The sequence below is a fragment of the Anabrus simplex genome, chromosome 1 (assembly GCF_040414725.1).
Source record: "Anabrus simplex isolate iqAnaSimp1 chromosome 1, ASM4041472v1, whole genome shotgun sequence".
Taxonomy (NCBI): Eukaryota; Metazoa; Arthropoda; class Insecta; order Orthoptera; family Tettigoniidae; genus Anabrus; species Anabrus simplex.
The window spans coordinates 416901710-416917017 of NC_090265.1; the positions used below are offsets into that span (position 1 = coordinate 416901710).

At 37.7% G+C, this 15308-nt stretch overlaps 1 protein-coding gene across 2 annotated transcripts in view; it reads left to right on the plus strand.

Moving 5' to 3' along the window:
* Nucleotides 1-15308, plus strand: part of Cap-G (Chromosome associated protein G) — a 312952-nt gene that overhangs the window by 91600 nt on the left and 206044 nt on the right. For both annotated transcript variants that reach the window (XM_067143890.2, XM_068224995.1), the window contains one exon: nucleotides 11405-11632. In XM_067143890.2, coding sequence (XP_066999991.1) covers nucleotides 11405-11632 — 228 coding nt within the window. The remainder of the gene's footprint in view (nucleotides 1-11404; nucleotides 11633-15308) is intronic.

A 15308-nucleotide genomic window follows, 5' to 3' on the forward strand; every position in this document is an offset into this window, starting at 1 on the left:
GTGAAGGGCTAGTCGGCTGCATCTGACATTCTTATCGCGCTTAACTTCCAGACCTATCAGTGTTGCAGTGTTGCCATATTGCACGTCCGAATGGAACCAGAATTTAAATTTTCTATATTAATTTCTTACACACGAAACACTATGCACGAGATGTATAGTCTGTAGTACAAGACGTATATAAAAATGTTAATATGTTCATGTGGCATGCCACCGAAATCGTGTTCGCGTGTCATGTAGTGACACGTGGCATAGGTTCACCATCCCTGCTCTATAAGGTGCAAGAAATTTGGTCATATGTTTCATACCAGGATTGGTCTCCTTAGTCATCAAAGGCATCTGTATACCTGAATTGGAAGAATCACAGGAGAAATATGAATACTCAGATACAAGTATCAGCTGCCGTTGCCAACATACCCTTTAGTTTTAAGTGGCTAGTCTTAATTTGTATTGAATAGGTGGACTGTTAAAAATAGATTCTTATAGAGAATTTTATTTACAAAATGATACCATTTGCCCACTAAGTGTGAATTTTGCAGTCTCGTGTTTCACAGCGTTGGCATTGTTCTCTCGTATCCCAAACCAGCCCCCACACAATGGTGGTTTCATTTTGAGGATGAGGTCAAAATGCTCTGAGACAGGTCCAGTGAGTATGGCAGGTGATCCAGTACTTCCCACCCCCAGCACTGAAATTGTCTCTATACAGCCTCTGTTGCATACAGTGCGGCATTGTCATGGTGATGGAGGGTGGTGGTGGTGATTATTGTTTTAAGAGGAAATACAACTAGGCAACCATCCTCTATATAACACTAATCAGAGAGAAAAAATGGAAGGGATCCAATTCTTCGAAAAATGAAGATATCGGCCAAACGAAGACAAGGGCCACGAAGGGTGTGAAAATGAAAGACACTCTAGCCCTCACAAACCTAATAGCGTCGGGGTCGGAAAAGAACAAGAGTTGACCGAGGGAGGTCGGATAGGATAGATGAAGGTGAGCAGCCTGTCACAAGTAAGTGGAAGCAATGCCAGGACTCAGCTAAGGGCCCCGTAGTCGCCAACCGACGCTCAAAAGTTCAGAGACCCTGTGGCCCCTTTTAGTCGCCTCTTATGACAGGCAGGGGATACCTCGGGTGTTATTCTACCGCCCCCACCCACAGGGGGGAATGGAGAAGGATGACTGTTGATGATTCGGCCAGATATTTTTGTTGCTAATGGCACTACGTAACTGTCTCTGCAGAAAGGTTCTGTAGTACGTTGCTCTAACCATTGTGCCATGTGGAATGAAGCTACGTGCAATCACGTCTCTGAAGTAAGGTACCATGACTATCAGCTTCATGGGGGAAGGGTTTTTCTGGAACATCTGTCTTCGCGGTGATCCTGCAAGTTGCCATTCTGCAGACTGGTGTTTTAGCTCTGGTTCATATGCCCTGGCCCAAAATTCATTCATGGTAACTCTCCAGCATTTACTTGCCTTCCTGCCAATAGTGTACCAAGTGGTCAAAGCAAATGGTATACTGTGTCCACTTTTGTACGTCAGTGAGTGCATATTAGAGTTGGCTGGTGTATGTGTGCTTCGAAATACTGAGCCAGCTCAAGCAGCTGCTCAATGCCCTGCCACTGCAACGTTTCACTATTCTGAAGCAGTGAAATTGCTTCATGTGTAGTGTTGCGTGAACAGAAACTCCAGTCGTTCCATACATGTCAACTACTTCTATGCTTCTAAATAGCAAAGCTTTGAAACAGTGACGGTGCTTTATTTATCTCCTTGTCTCAATAGAAACACTCCGCGCGACATTGCTCTGAAGATGAGTCGATACTCGTCAATAGATACTTTATATTCCAAACTGTGAGTCAAGTTTGTAAAAGAACAATGTACTCCACAATGTAAGGTCTTTGTTTTACACAGAAAAAGGACATTAATGTTCTCAAGGCAGGGATGTACTATCTTCCTTGACTCTTCTTAGATTTAATTACTCATTTTATAACCATTCAATTTAGTTCATTTAGTTTGTTAAATATCTTACTGTGCTTTTGTAACTAGGTTGTTTGTTAATGAACTTAAAGACGAGCAAGTTGGCCCGTGTGGTTAAGGGTTGCGCAGCTGTGAGCTTGCATTCAGGAGATAGTGGGTTCTAACCCCACTTTCAGCATTCCTGAAGATTTTCCATGATTTCCCAGTTTCACACCAGGTTATATCTTAATTAAGTCTATGGACACTTCTTTCCCACTTTCCTGTCCCATCGTCACCATAAGACCTATCTGTGTAGGTGCACCGTAAAGCCAAAAAACCAACGTAAAATTCTGATTTTGGACTCTTCTTAGATTTCATTACTCATTTTATAATTCTTCAAGTTAGTTAGTGTGCTTTTAACTGTAAAACTGACCCCCTTTAGTATCATTTTAAGCACATAGTGAAGAAGCAAATGCAGTTTATTACTATATACTGTACATCATCTATTTATCATATTGATTTTGTACATTTACTCATTAAATATTTCATGAACATATTTTATCGTTATCAGAGCGCCAAACATTTTAAATTAGGTATGAAGTGTGGTTCATGTTTCTCCACGCCATCGCGAAACACTGCTTCTCTTGTAGTCCGAAATGAAAGTGCATAATGTGTCGACACACTGCTTCACCATGCCATTCCAAAACACTGTCAAGGTAGGCCTGCTCTGTACAGAACACTGTTGCTTCACCTGTTTCTGTATTTCTTCTGAAACCAAACTAATCTTCTCCCAACTCAGCTTCTATTTGTCTTTCCATTCTTCTGTATAAAAAAATTACTAGAAAATGTTGTCATGGTATTTATTCTATAGTTGAAACTTCTGTAAGAAAAGGATATGTATGTTATGATGTCATGTGGAAGTGCCTCTAGTTGATGTTCATGGGCGACCTGCACGTATGGGTGTTTGATGATGATGATGATGATGATGATTGTTACCGTGTTTTTGCGGTAGTTATGCATGAAAGAAGGTGCGGGTGTGAACGGGTCTCAAGCTACGAAATTATAGTGCATGTAAAATTAACAAGGTTATATTTTCTTTTCCAAATAACGAAATAACAATCATGGCAGGTACAGAGTAGCAAGGCAAAAAATACAATTACAATATTTACAGGATTTGGGCTTCGAGCCCCAGCCTCACACTTCTTGAGCAATTAGCCCAGTTTTACCCCAAAACACAAGTTTCAACAGAGAGGCAGAAAACCCCATTCATGCCTAGGAGCACTTGCTCCAAAATACACAGAAAGGCCTCCTTGAGGCGCGCAGAAAAAAATTTTCGGGTTTATAGCAACTTGCTCTCAAAATTCAGGCCTGTCAAAGGCCACACCTAATTCCACCTTCAAGCTGTCCTCCAAGGACATATACACAGGGGTAAAATACCCAACCTACTGAGGTCTTATTAAATGAGAAGAAGGTTAATTACATGACCTCTAAAATAACAATTAGAGAGGAGGCGATCTACACTCCTAATGCATTTGTTTTTAAAACCTAATCTGGCTCTAGGCCACTAATACAAGGGCTAATCCCATACTACAGAGGTGACTTAAGAAGGACACAATTTACATTACGTTAAAGAAGAATAGGTAGAGAAAAAAAAATAAGTTCACCTCAAAACAATATGAGTGGGAGCTCGAGAGGGTTAAGCACTCTCTATCCCAATATGTAGTTTAAAAGATAGAATAGATACAAGTTTCTTTACATTTTAAGGAAGGTTACATAATGGAAAAACTTCGGACCCGCCCCGAGAGTTAAACTGCTGAGCTAGCAAGAAAAGAAGTAATTAGTCGGCCATTACCTGGTTGTTGACTGTCGCCGAAGAAAGAGGCGCTTCCCGCCCCCTGCTATGTACTTTACACACTGAAAGATGGAACAGAAGTGGCCCGGAGACCCTAAAATCAGCAGTTTATATCCTCTCGCGGAAGGTTCGAGGCGTTAGGGGAATGAGAACACCCTCCCACAAAAACTTTTATTGGGTAGGATACAGCAACATATTCAAGTTGGGGGAAGATACATCCAATAGGTCAGAAATTAATTAAAGAAATTCGGGATTGGCTAAATACAAAACAAGGGGAAAGAGAGGGGTATACAGCCAACTTAAACAATAACAGAAAGAAATTTAACAAGAAACAAACTTTTGAAATAAAAATTTCTCCAAAAAAACAGTTCTTTCATTCCGCACTAGGGTGCACTATTGTTGATCTTCAGTAGTGTCCTCTAGAAGAGAAAGTTCACACTTCTTACTACAAGCAAAACAAAAATACGTCGAAAATGACACAGTTCAAAAACTCCAAATTTTCCACGTAGTGACATCTTCTGGGAAACTTGAAAATTAATACCGTCAATAGAGTTCAGACTTCCTCCAGCAGAGGAGTTTCAATTGGCGCACATTTTAAATTAGCGGCGTGGAGGTGTACCGCCCGGTACAATGATGATGATGATGTAGCAAGAGATTGAAACCAAATGTCAGCACATAGCCTACTCCTGTCTTATTAACATCATAGGGTCTGCTCAGCACTCATCGTCTTCATCTGACCGGTGAATCACCATCAGAAATGTGTTATGCCCTCGCTCCATATTAACACTGCAGAAAGGTTTGAAATTGAACCCAAGCTTTTGTCTTACAATCTAGTGATTAGAAACGCATGGTGGACAATTATTTTTTCCACCAGTGGGATTTGAATTGCATTACCACAGTGTTAGATCATGAAAACTTGATGCTCTAATGATCATCGCCACCAGGTAGGCTTATATCTTTTATGAAGACCTGTTACTAAGACATAAATACTTATACTGTATGTCCTATTACATACTAATATAGAGCGGGATTTCCCAAACTCAGCACAATCTCATGCATGTCCACAATGACCCATTTCCCACAGAACATAATACTTAATTCAGTATACAAACGACAGAATTCTTTAATGCTACCATTTTAAATTTTATTTGTATAATTTAGGCCTACTATTTACTTTGATATTTAGAAATTTCATGATCCGCATTGAAGTGGGATTACAATAATTGAAATTAAGAGGGTTCCTCCTATTCAATACAAAAACATTTATTAACGTGAATGAATCACATATCGTTCACATGAGGTACTAGTTTCGGCACTAAACTTGTGCCATCATCAGCCAACAAGTCAAATCGGGCAAATACAATATAACTTTAAAAACAACTTTAAAACACACTATAACACTTACACAGATGAATATGAAATAAAATACGGTATATGATGATATTGCATATTAGTTTAAAATCCATAAAAATGACGAGGACTTTGTTGTTGTATGCCCATGGCGGTCTGTCCAGCTTGTATAGGTCTTTAGTTTAATCTGTTAAAATTATGCTGCGGAGTTTAATATCATATGAAGTTAACACTATGTGTGTTCTGTAGTTTGGTTCCGAAAAGTAAACGTGCATATGATGAATTTGGTTAGACTGGGCGAGTTGGCCATGCGGTCAGGGTCACGCGGCTGTGAGCTTGCATCCGGGAGATAGTGGGTTTGAATCCCACTGTCGGCAGCCCTGAAGATGGTTTTCCGTGGTTTCCCATTTTCACACCAGGCAAATGCTGGGGCTGTACCTTAATTAAGGCCACGGCCACTTCCTTCCAACTCCTAGGCCTTTCCTATACCATCGTCGCCATAAGACCTATCTGTGTCAGTGCGACGTAAAACCACTAGCAAAAAAAAAAAAAAAAAAAAAAAAAAAAAAAAAAGAATTTGGTTAGATCCAAAAAATTAATTCCCACTTCAATATGGGTTATGGAACCTGGAGAAGAAATTGAAAGTCGAATTAGGCACGAGATAGGAAGGAAAGACTAAAAAGAAACGTCTAGAAAAGACGAGAGACGACTGGAAACAAACTCGCCTTGAGCAGCCTGAGTGATTGCGGATGGAGCTGGACTGATGGATGTGGTCATGAGGTTGAGGGGCGAGGAGGAGAGGGGTGGGTTGAGGTAGAGGCGGAGCAACTGTCACGGAGGTAAGGTGGAGTGGGAGGATGTGGCAGTGGGGGTAAATGATGTGGATATACACTGCGTATGGTTTGAAAGATCGAATTGTTTTTAGGCGGTCTATTATTTTTTAACCATTTAATTAAGAGATTGTACGGAATATTAGGTTTCTCAGAAATTTCATTTAAATTATAGTTAGGGTTGAAATATTGATCGCAGTGAATGAAACACTTTTCGACAATGTTCACGATTGGCCCTTCTTTTGCTATTTGAAGTATCTCAAAATCATGTTCTATATCAGTGAACTTATGATTAGAGTCGTGAATGTGTTGGCCTATAGCAGAAAACTTATTGTATCTTACTGCGTTGACGTGCTCTGAATATCTGGTTGTGAAGCTGCGTCCTGTTTGTCCCACGTAAGAGGCGCTGCAGTCGATACACTTGAATCTATAGATTCCAGATTTAGAAAATCTGTTAGAGGTGTTGACTGATGTTGAATTGTGTATAATTTCTGAAGTCCTATTATTAGTTCTGAAGAAAATGTTTACGTTATGTTTTCAAAAGAGATTGGTGATCTGATGGACATCGTCATTGAATGTAAAATTAGATGAAACGGTAGTTTTAGGTTTTTCTTTTGTGAGAGTAGTCTTAGGCCGGTGTCTAAATTTATTAATTATCTGTTCTATAAATGATCTGTTGTAACCGTTAAATTTGGCAATTCCTCTTATAGTGTTGAGTTTGCTATTGAGGTCTTTTTTAGACATAGGTATCGTGAATGCACAATGAACCGTGCTATTGTACGCTGCACGTTTGTGTGTTTGGGGGTGTATGGAATCTTGACGAATAGTATTGGCAGTTTGTGTCTGTTTTCTGAAGATTTTATATGAAAGAGCAGATGGATTTCTGAGAATAGTTAAATCCAGAAAATTAATTACTTTATTATTTTCTGACTCAAGCGTAAATTTGATGTGGGGGGTCAATGTTGTTTAGTTATTGCAGGGTAGAGGTCGAATTCTTGATTTCTTCATCCATTATAACAAATGTGTCGTCAACATACCTGGCCCACATGAGGATGTTTGGAAAAGTGCTGCTATTTATTTTTGTATATTCCAGATAGTCTAACTAAATGTCTGCTAGAATTCCCGATGCGGGTGATCCCATGGCCAGTCCATTTGGTTGATAGATGGTTTCATCAAATTTAAAGAAATTATTGTTGTTGACCAGTTTTAGAAGAGAAATAAAATCTTGTATTTCTAATTTGCTGAGAGAGCTCTGTTTAAGTTGTTTTCAATAATGGAGAAAAGTTAGGTTGTGGGTATGCTTGGATACATGTTTACTATGTCGAATGAATGAAGGGTATGGTTGGGTTGTACATTAAACGACTTAATTTTTTCAATTAGTTCGGTGGTGTTTTTGATGGACTTTTTTAGAGAGATATTGATAGTTCTTAGTTAAAAATCGTTGAACAAATTGTGCAATTTTATATAGAGGGCTGGGTTTATAGTTAATAATGGGCCGGATAAGAATGCCAGTGTCTAAAAAAGACCTCAATAGCGAACTCTATAAGAGCAATCGCCAAATATTAACGGTTACAACAGATCATTTATAGAGCAGATAATTAATAAATTTAGACACCGGCTTAAGACTACTCTCACAAAAGAAAAACCTAAAACTACCGTTTCATCTACTTTTATATTCAACGACTATGTCCATCAGATCACCAATCTCTTTCGAAAACACAACATAAACATTTTCTTCAGAATTAATAATACGACTTCAGAAATTATACACAATTCAACATCAGTCAACACCTCTAACAGATTTTCTAAATCTGGAATCTGTAGATTCAAGTGTATCGACTGCAGCGCCTCTTATGTTGGACAAACAGGACGCAGCTTCACAACCAGATATTCAGAGCACGTCAACTCAGTAAGATATAATAAGTTTTCTGCTATAGGCCAACACATTCACGACTCTAATCATAAGGTCACTGATACAGAACATGATTTTTAAGATACTTCAAATAGCAAACAAAGGGCCAATCGTGAACATTGTCGAAAATTGTTTCATTCACTGCGATCAATATTTCAACCCTAACTATAATTTAAATGAAATTTCTGAGAAAAATGATATTCTGTACGATCTCTTAATTAAATGGTTAAAAAATATTAGACTGCCTAAAAACAATTCGTTCTTTCAAACCATACGCATTGTATATCCCCATCATTTACCCCCAGTACCACATCCTCCCACTCCACCTTAGCTCCGTGATAGTTGCTCCGTCTCTACCTCACTCCTCCCCTCTCCTCCTCGCCCCTCAACCTCATGACCACATCCATCAGTCCAGCTCCATCCGCGATCACTCAGGCTGCTCAAGGTGAGTTTGTTTCCAGTCGTCTCTCGTCTTTTCTAGATGTTTCTTTTTAGTCTTTCCTTCCTATCACTTGCCTAATTCGACTTTTAATTTCTTCTCCAGTTTCCATAACCCATATTGAAGTGGGAATTAATTTTTTGGATCTAACCAAATTCATCATATGCATGTTTACTTTTCGGAACCAAACTACAGAACTCACATAGTGTTAACTTCATATGATATTAAACTCCGCAGCATAATTTTAACAGATTAAACTAAGACCTATACAAGCTGGACAGACCGCCATGGGCATACAACAACAAAGTCCTCGTCATTTTTATGGATTTTAAACTAACATGCAATATCATCATATATCATATTTTATTTTATATTCATCTGTGCAAGTGTTATAGTGTGTTTTAAAGTTGTTTTTAAAGTTATATTGTATTTGCCCGATTTGACTTGTTGGCTGATGATGGCATGAGTTTAGGGCCGAAACTGGTACCTCATGTGAACGATATGTGATTCATTCACGTTAATAAATATTTTTGTATTGAATAGGAGGAACCCTCTTAATTTCAATTATTGTCTACTATTTACATTTAAAGTTTAAAGTGTAATGTAAATTCTTTTACATAAGCATACTTCCTAAATGCATACAAATTGTAAAACAATGTGGTATTTGGTTAATTATTACAACAGCCTGGATCTGGAAATTTACTGGAGAAGATTCACTTGGTATAGTAGTTGGATCAGTGAGACGGAAGGTGCTGTTTTTAGGTCTCGTTCTAGTGTAGTCATTTGAATCCGAAGATCAACTATATTCGCTCTGTTTCTGTACTTCATTTTCATTCGTGTGAGAGCATAAAAAGTACACTCACACAGGTATGTTGTCGTGAAAGGCATTAAATGCAGTATTGTCTTTCTAGAAATTGCAGGGTATAGGGGACGTGTGTAGATCCAGAAATTAGATCAGAGACGTGGAGTTGTGGTACAGAAGAAGATTCAGAAGTTATATTGGCTAGTTGATCATCCTCAATGGAGGGCAGTTCATGTTAAGTTTTGTGAAGGGACTTCTCATTATGCCTTTCTCAGCTGATGACAATTATTGTGAAAGGATTCAGTAATAGAAAACACCTCTAGGAAGACTAAGATACACATATCTCTAGTAAATGCAGGAAGATACCAGAATGGGAAAGTAATGAAAATGGCTGCAAACAACCGTACAGCAGGGCATCATTTTGTGACAACAGACCAGTCTGTCGACTGAATATTCGATAATGATGATATTTTCTCAACCAGAGGTGGAAAATATTGTCAGAGCATAGATCATTGCTATTCACCATTGCATCATGTACACGGTCTGGTAGCATATGTTCATTTGTGGACAGGAAATCATCAAGTGTTGGTGAAAAATTAAATTTGTTTTTTGCTGATTCGGTGTGCTGATACTGTTTTCTCTATTGTTTCATTTATTTTGTCTTGGCCTGTGAAAAGTGTGAATTGCATTCCTTGCTGACTTGAATCAGTTTATACAGGTGACTGGATATATCTGCTAAATAAGCTAAGATTTTGCTGGGAAGGCCATTGGAAAAGAAAAGGACACCATTTTTGTAAATGTTAAAAAATGTGCTTGAATGCATGCTATTTTACTAATTCCTTCAACCTGCCCTTGTGCCAATCATGGAACAGTCATTGTTAACAGCATTGGACTTACCGCACATAATTTTGTATACCACAATGTAATGCTTTTTTAATCTGTTGATTTATCAGTTTGATGTGAGAAGTTCTCAATGCTGAGTCTATCGGCCACTTTGCATGCTTTTTTTATGGAACAACAGACGGTAATGACTGGAATGTTGGAAATATGTATAGTCTGAAACCAGTTCTTCAATATTTCTTCCAGCTCTGCGTATTTGCTATACGTCACATAGTTTGTTTTCTCAGTTTGATCCACTTCCATTTACTACTTTCAGTATTGTGTCTTCATTTTTTTTATGATTGTGTTCAGCATTGGAACTGATAACCCTAAAATTTTTGCAAGTCAAACATGCATTCCTCGATTTTCTACCTGCTTGAGGATTTGTAACTTCTGCATTGAAAAATATGTTCTTCCACTCTTTTGGTCTATTTCCAAGCATGTAAAAAGTGCTTCACTTTTTTTTTTTTAAGCAGCTTGCCTGGTGATGCAGCATAAAAGACTTCAGAGGAATAAACTGCAAGAACATCAGTACAGCAAAGATGGAAGCAGTTCATTAACTGAAGCGATCACTGGTTGCTGCATGACACATGGCTTGTTCCCACATCTGCCTTCAGTATAGTTCGGCTCCTCTTCAGTGGCGATTGCCCACTTGTCGTGGCCTGCCGACAGTTGAGGTCACAACAAGGCCATTTAGTTTGTTCTGCATTCTGAGTGTGTGTTTTTTAAATCACTATCTTTCCTTCTTTTATGTTTGCTGGTTTACAAGGTGTAAATGGCAGGAAACTTTACATTTCATTAACACAACAACAGTGTCTAAATTGTATTGTGAATGAAAGGAAACTGAAGGGACCGAGAAAAAATGTTGTAAATTCTGGGAACATAAAAGTGGGATTATATTGTATCTGATTATAAGTATTGCATATTTGACATATTATGAATGAAATTAGGACAAATATAAAGATTTTATGATTATTGACTCCTTTAGGAAAAGAAATGCTGCATTGCTAATTTACATAATCTTCATACATTACATGAAAATCCACTTATAGACTGCATGTAGATTAAGTGTAGAGAACATGCATAGACAACAGTTGATCTGTATAACACTGCCTGCGGTTAATTAAAAAATGTGTGAGTGCTAGGTGATATACCTACCAGTGAAGGGGTTCTTGAAAGAAATACTAATATTCAGCTGTCAGACCAACCAGTTGCACTGTCTTCCATGAGTTTTTACCACAGTACAGAGTTTCCATTAAGATGTGGGAACTGTTCTTGAACTTTTTATTAAATTGTGTAAACTTGATATTTTGAAAATTCTCCTTTTTTGAAGTGTTCTTGTTAAATATGGAATTGTTTAAATTATATTAACTGTATATGGTTGTATTTCAGCATACATTTATCATTTGCGGAATGATCCAAGTCCAGAAGTGAGACGTGCTGTGCTAACGTGTCTTGGTAGATCTCATTTAACAGTACCCCACATTCGAGAACGGACCCGAGATGTGAAAGATACAGTGAGAAAGCAGGCGTATTCAGCTATCAGCAAACTTAATATCCGTTCATTTACCATACATAACAGAGAACTTCTGCTTCGAGATGGGCTCAGAGACCGTAGTGGTATGTAATACACTATTGTTGCATGCTTGTTATACATAAACACATTTCTTTTTTAACTTCTATAGAGTAAATGAGAAATCTTTGATTCGTGTCTCTAAACATAGCTTGAAAAATCTTCATCTATATTTAATGAACAATTTCAAATTACTGTAAAAACTTGATTCGCTTTCACGTTGCATGCAAGATGACATTTTACTTGCAGTAGAGTTAATACTGGAAATAATCATTCTATGCTACAGATTCTGCATGCATTATCCTAGCGGTACTGTGTAATTTTCTGTGAGTGTTATGTCAATATGGAGACATGCATATTGCACAGCTGTGATTGGTTAACTACTGTGTTGCAGCTAAGTTCTTAAGGGATTTTTGGAGTAAAATAACAGAGCTATACCTTGCTAAGATGTTCCCACTGACATTCTGATTCCATAGTTGTGGGTTTGATCCCATCTTAGTCCAATTTTATTTGAAGGAGCTCAAATTCTCCAGCCTTGGGCTGCACGTGAAATAACTCTTGCAGGACAACATTTTTGTCATCTTGGCCTCTACTAAGACCGTAGAAGCTGTTAGTAGGACGTAAGACCAAATAAAATACTGTTTTAAGGTTGTATCAATGTTGTTTCAGTTTTGTTCCTATTCCAGTTCATCAAGAGATACATGAATGGAGTTAGAGGGAGCATATTTAAGAATTAATTGGAAAATTGTTGTTTTTGATTGGTTTTGGAGTAAAGGAACTTGATGCCTTCAATACTTTTTTGAATTTGATATGTCTTGCTTTGCAATATCACATAACGTGATGAACATGACTGTTACATACGCAGCAATTTTCAACAATACATAATTATCCAACCAATCAGAAATTGTCTTGGAAACTGCCAACTTTAATTAATGAAATAAATTTTTAAAAATTAAAATTCCCTTCATAACATTTTGCCCCCCTCGAGGGGAATTCTTTCAACTAACTATTGAAATCTTATACCTATTGTAAAAATGCTTAGATATTCTTATCATATGCATTAATACAAAACTCTATACATAGATATTTTTATGATTAAGAGAAAGAAATATTGAAATTACATATTTGATGAAAAATATCTCAAAGTTAAAGATATCACAGGAAATCTTTAATTCAGTTCTCCTTGTCATCCTTTCCAAAGGGGAGAGGGTATATCTTCTTGTAGCTTTGGGTGAAAGTTCCACTAGCTGCCCGAATGGTGACAACCCTCACCTCACCATCTTGTCCAGGGTGAACTTGAACTATCCTACCCCTAGGCCACTCTAGAGGTGGGATGTTATCCTCAATCAATAGCACCAAAGAATCAACATCAATACGTTGATTGTTATCATGCCACTTGACAGGTTTTCGCAATTCCTGCAAGTATTCTTGCTGCCATCTCTGCCACAACCGCTGCCGAATTTTTTGCAAATGCTGCCAACGTGACGAGTGGTTATGGGATTCTCTCGACAAATCCCTTTGCATAGGTTGCACGATCGAGTCACTTCGAAGGAAATGTGCTGGTGTTAAGGACTTCTAAATCATTTGGGTCCTTTGGCAAGGGGTAAGGGGACGTGAATGTAATACAGCCTCAATATCACACAGAATAGTGTAGGTTTCCTCGAAGGTTAGCATATGTCCCTGTGTTTCTGTTAGCAAATGTCTTTTTATCATCTTTACAGCAGCTTCCCACAATCCCCCAAAGTGGGGTGACCGGGAAGGAATGAAACTTCGCTCTATCTGCTGCTGAGCGAGTGAGGAGGTAATACTTGTTGACCCCTTTTCCAAAAAGGACTGGATAACCTGTAATGCGTTGGCTGCTCCAATAAAATTTTTTCCATTATCAGAGAAAAGCTGTGTTCACAAACCTTTTCTCGCTGTAAAGCGTTGCAATGCAGCTAAGAAAGGTTCGGTCGTTATCTCCGACACTACGGTAGTATACGGAAGTATATAAACACAGCTACATAACTCTTGTAAGTATGAATGCAGGGTATCTACTGATACTGAAAATACTGGAAGTACTGGAATTTAATATAGGTACTGGATATACTGGAAATATACTGGAATTTTGAACCATATACTGGAAAAATTATAAAATATACAGGAACAACTATTATCATTCTTTATAATCTACCCTAGATATTTGCACTCCAAAAGTCCAGGTGATAAGAATAATTGTTTTTTAAAATAAGTTCCAAGAAGGAAACTATAGTTTAATTTCTTTGATTGCAAATGTTAAAAATATAAGCTTTTAAAGTCTTTAGGCTTTTTCAGTCGTGAAATTACCAGCGTTTCATCCCATTGTAGCAGTGGGCTCATCAGTTGGTATGCTACACCTTTCCAAGACGCTGGCGCTAGTGCCCCGTTGAGACACCACTGCAAGCCTCCTATGTAGGACAGTGCAGTGACTGTTGACATTATAACTTTGTAATACTTATGTAGTACAGTAGTAACAGTACAGTTACTAGAATAATAACTTGTGATTTTCTCTAATAACCCGTCATAGGGACTTGACACCCTCATCGCCCACGATCTCTCTTGGTGTTGTAGACAGTCACTAACTTCCCCTCTTCTACTAATATTGTTTACAGTTTCCATTCCGTTTTCCTTTATTCTTCTTTTTTTGCAATACTTCCAGTATAATAACAATGGATGCATTATATGCCATACTTCAAGAAGCCTATATTATGCATATAATTCATCCATTATTATTATTTATTTACTTTTTTACATTGGTGTTGCACATATTTTTCAGAGACAGTGAGTAAAATCTTTCGAAGATGACTAGTTGGACAGAATAATAAATTCAGAGAATTGGTTTCAGAGAGTGGAAAGTTATAACTATAAAGGGTATTGCTCTTTGTTACTAGAATAATACCTTGTGATTTTCTCTAATAACCCATCATAGGGACGTGATGCCCTCATCGCCCATCATCTCTCTTGGTTTTGTGGACAGTCACTAACTTCCCCTTTTCTACTAATATTGTTTTCAGTTTCCATTCCGTTTTCCTTTATTCTTCTTTTTTGCAATACTTCCAGTATGATAACAATGGATGGGTTATATTATATGCTGTACTTCAAGTAGCCTATATTATGCATATAATTCATCCATTGTTGTTTATTTTTTTTTTTTTACATTGGTGTTGCACATATTTTTCAGGGACAATGAGTAAAATCTTTCGAAGATGACTAGTTGGACAGAACAGTAAATTCAGTGAATTGGTTTCAGAGAGTGGAAAGTTATAACTATAAGGGGTTTTGATATTAGCAACATTGAGGGTGCCTTGCACGTTATAAATTTCATATTAGAGCCCGTATTGTCAATACTGTAATGTCTTTATTACAAAGACTACATTAAATTACACTCGTGAAACATGTTACGTCCTCTTATAGGACATCTTCAGTCACAAATACAAATACATAACATTAAAAATAAGGCGAGGACACATTAAAAGTAAATGCAAAATCTTTGTATACTGTGACGTGGCGTGGTAGCGTCTTGTCAGTCTTCAATGTTAAAATGGTGCGGTGTGAACATGATCTGAAGCATGAAGTCCAATTAAAATCATATGTTAAAACTGTTGTTCAAAACAATGAATTGTCAATTATAAAACTCCGTAAGTGACTATGCAAATAAAATTATGTGCATATTGTACATAAAACAGTGTTCTGGTGATGCCACAT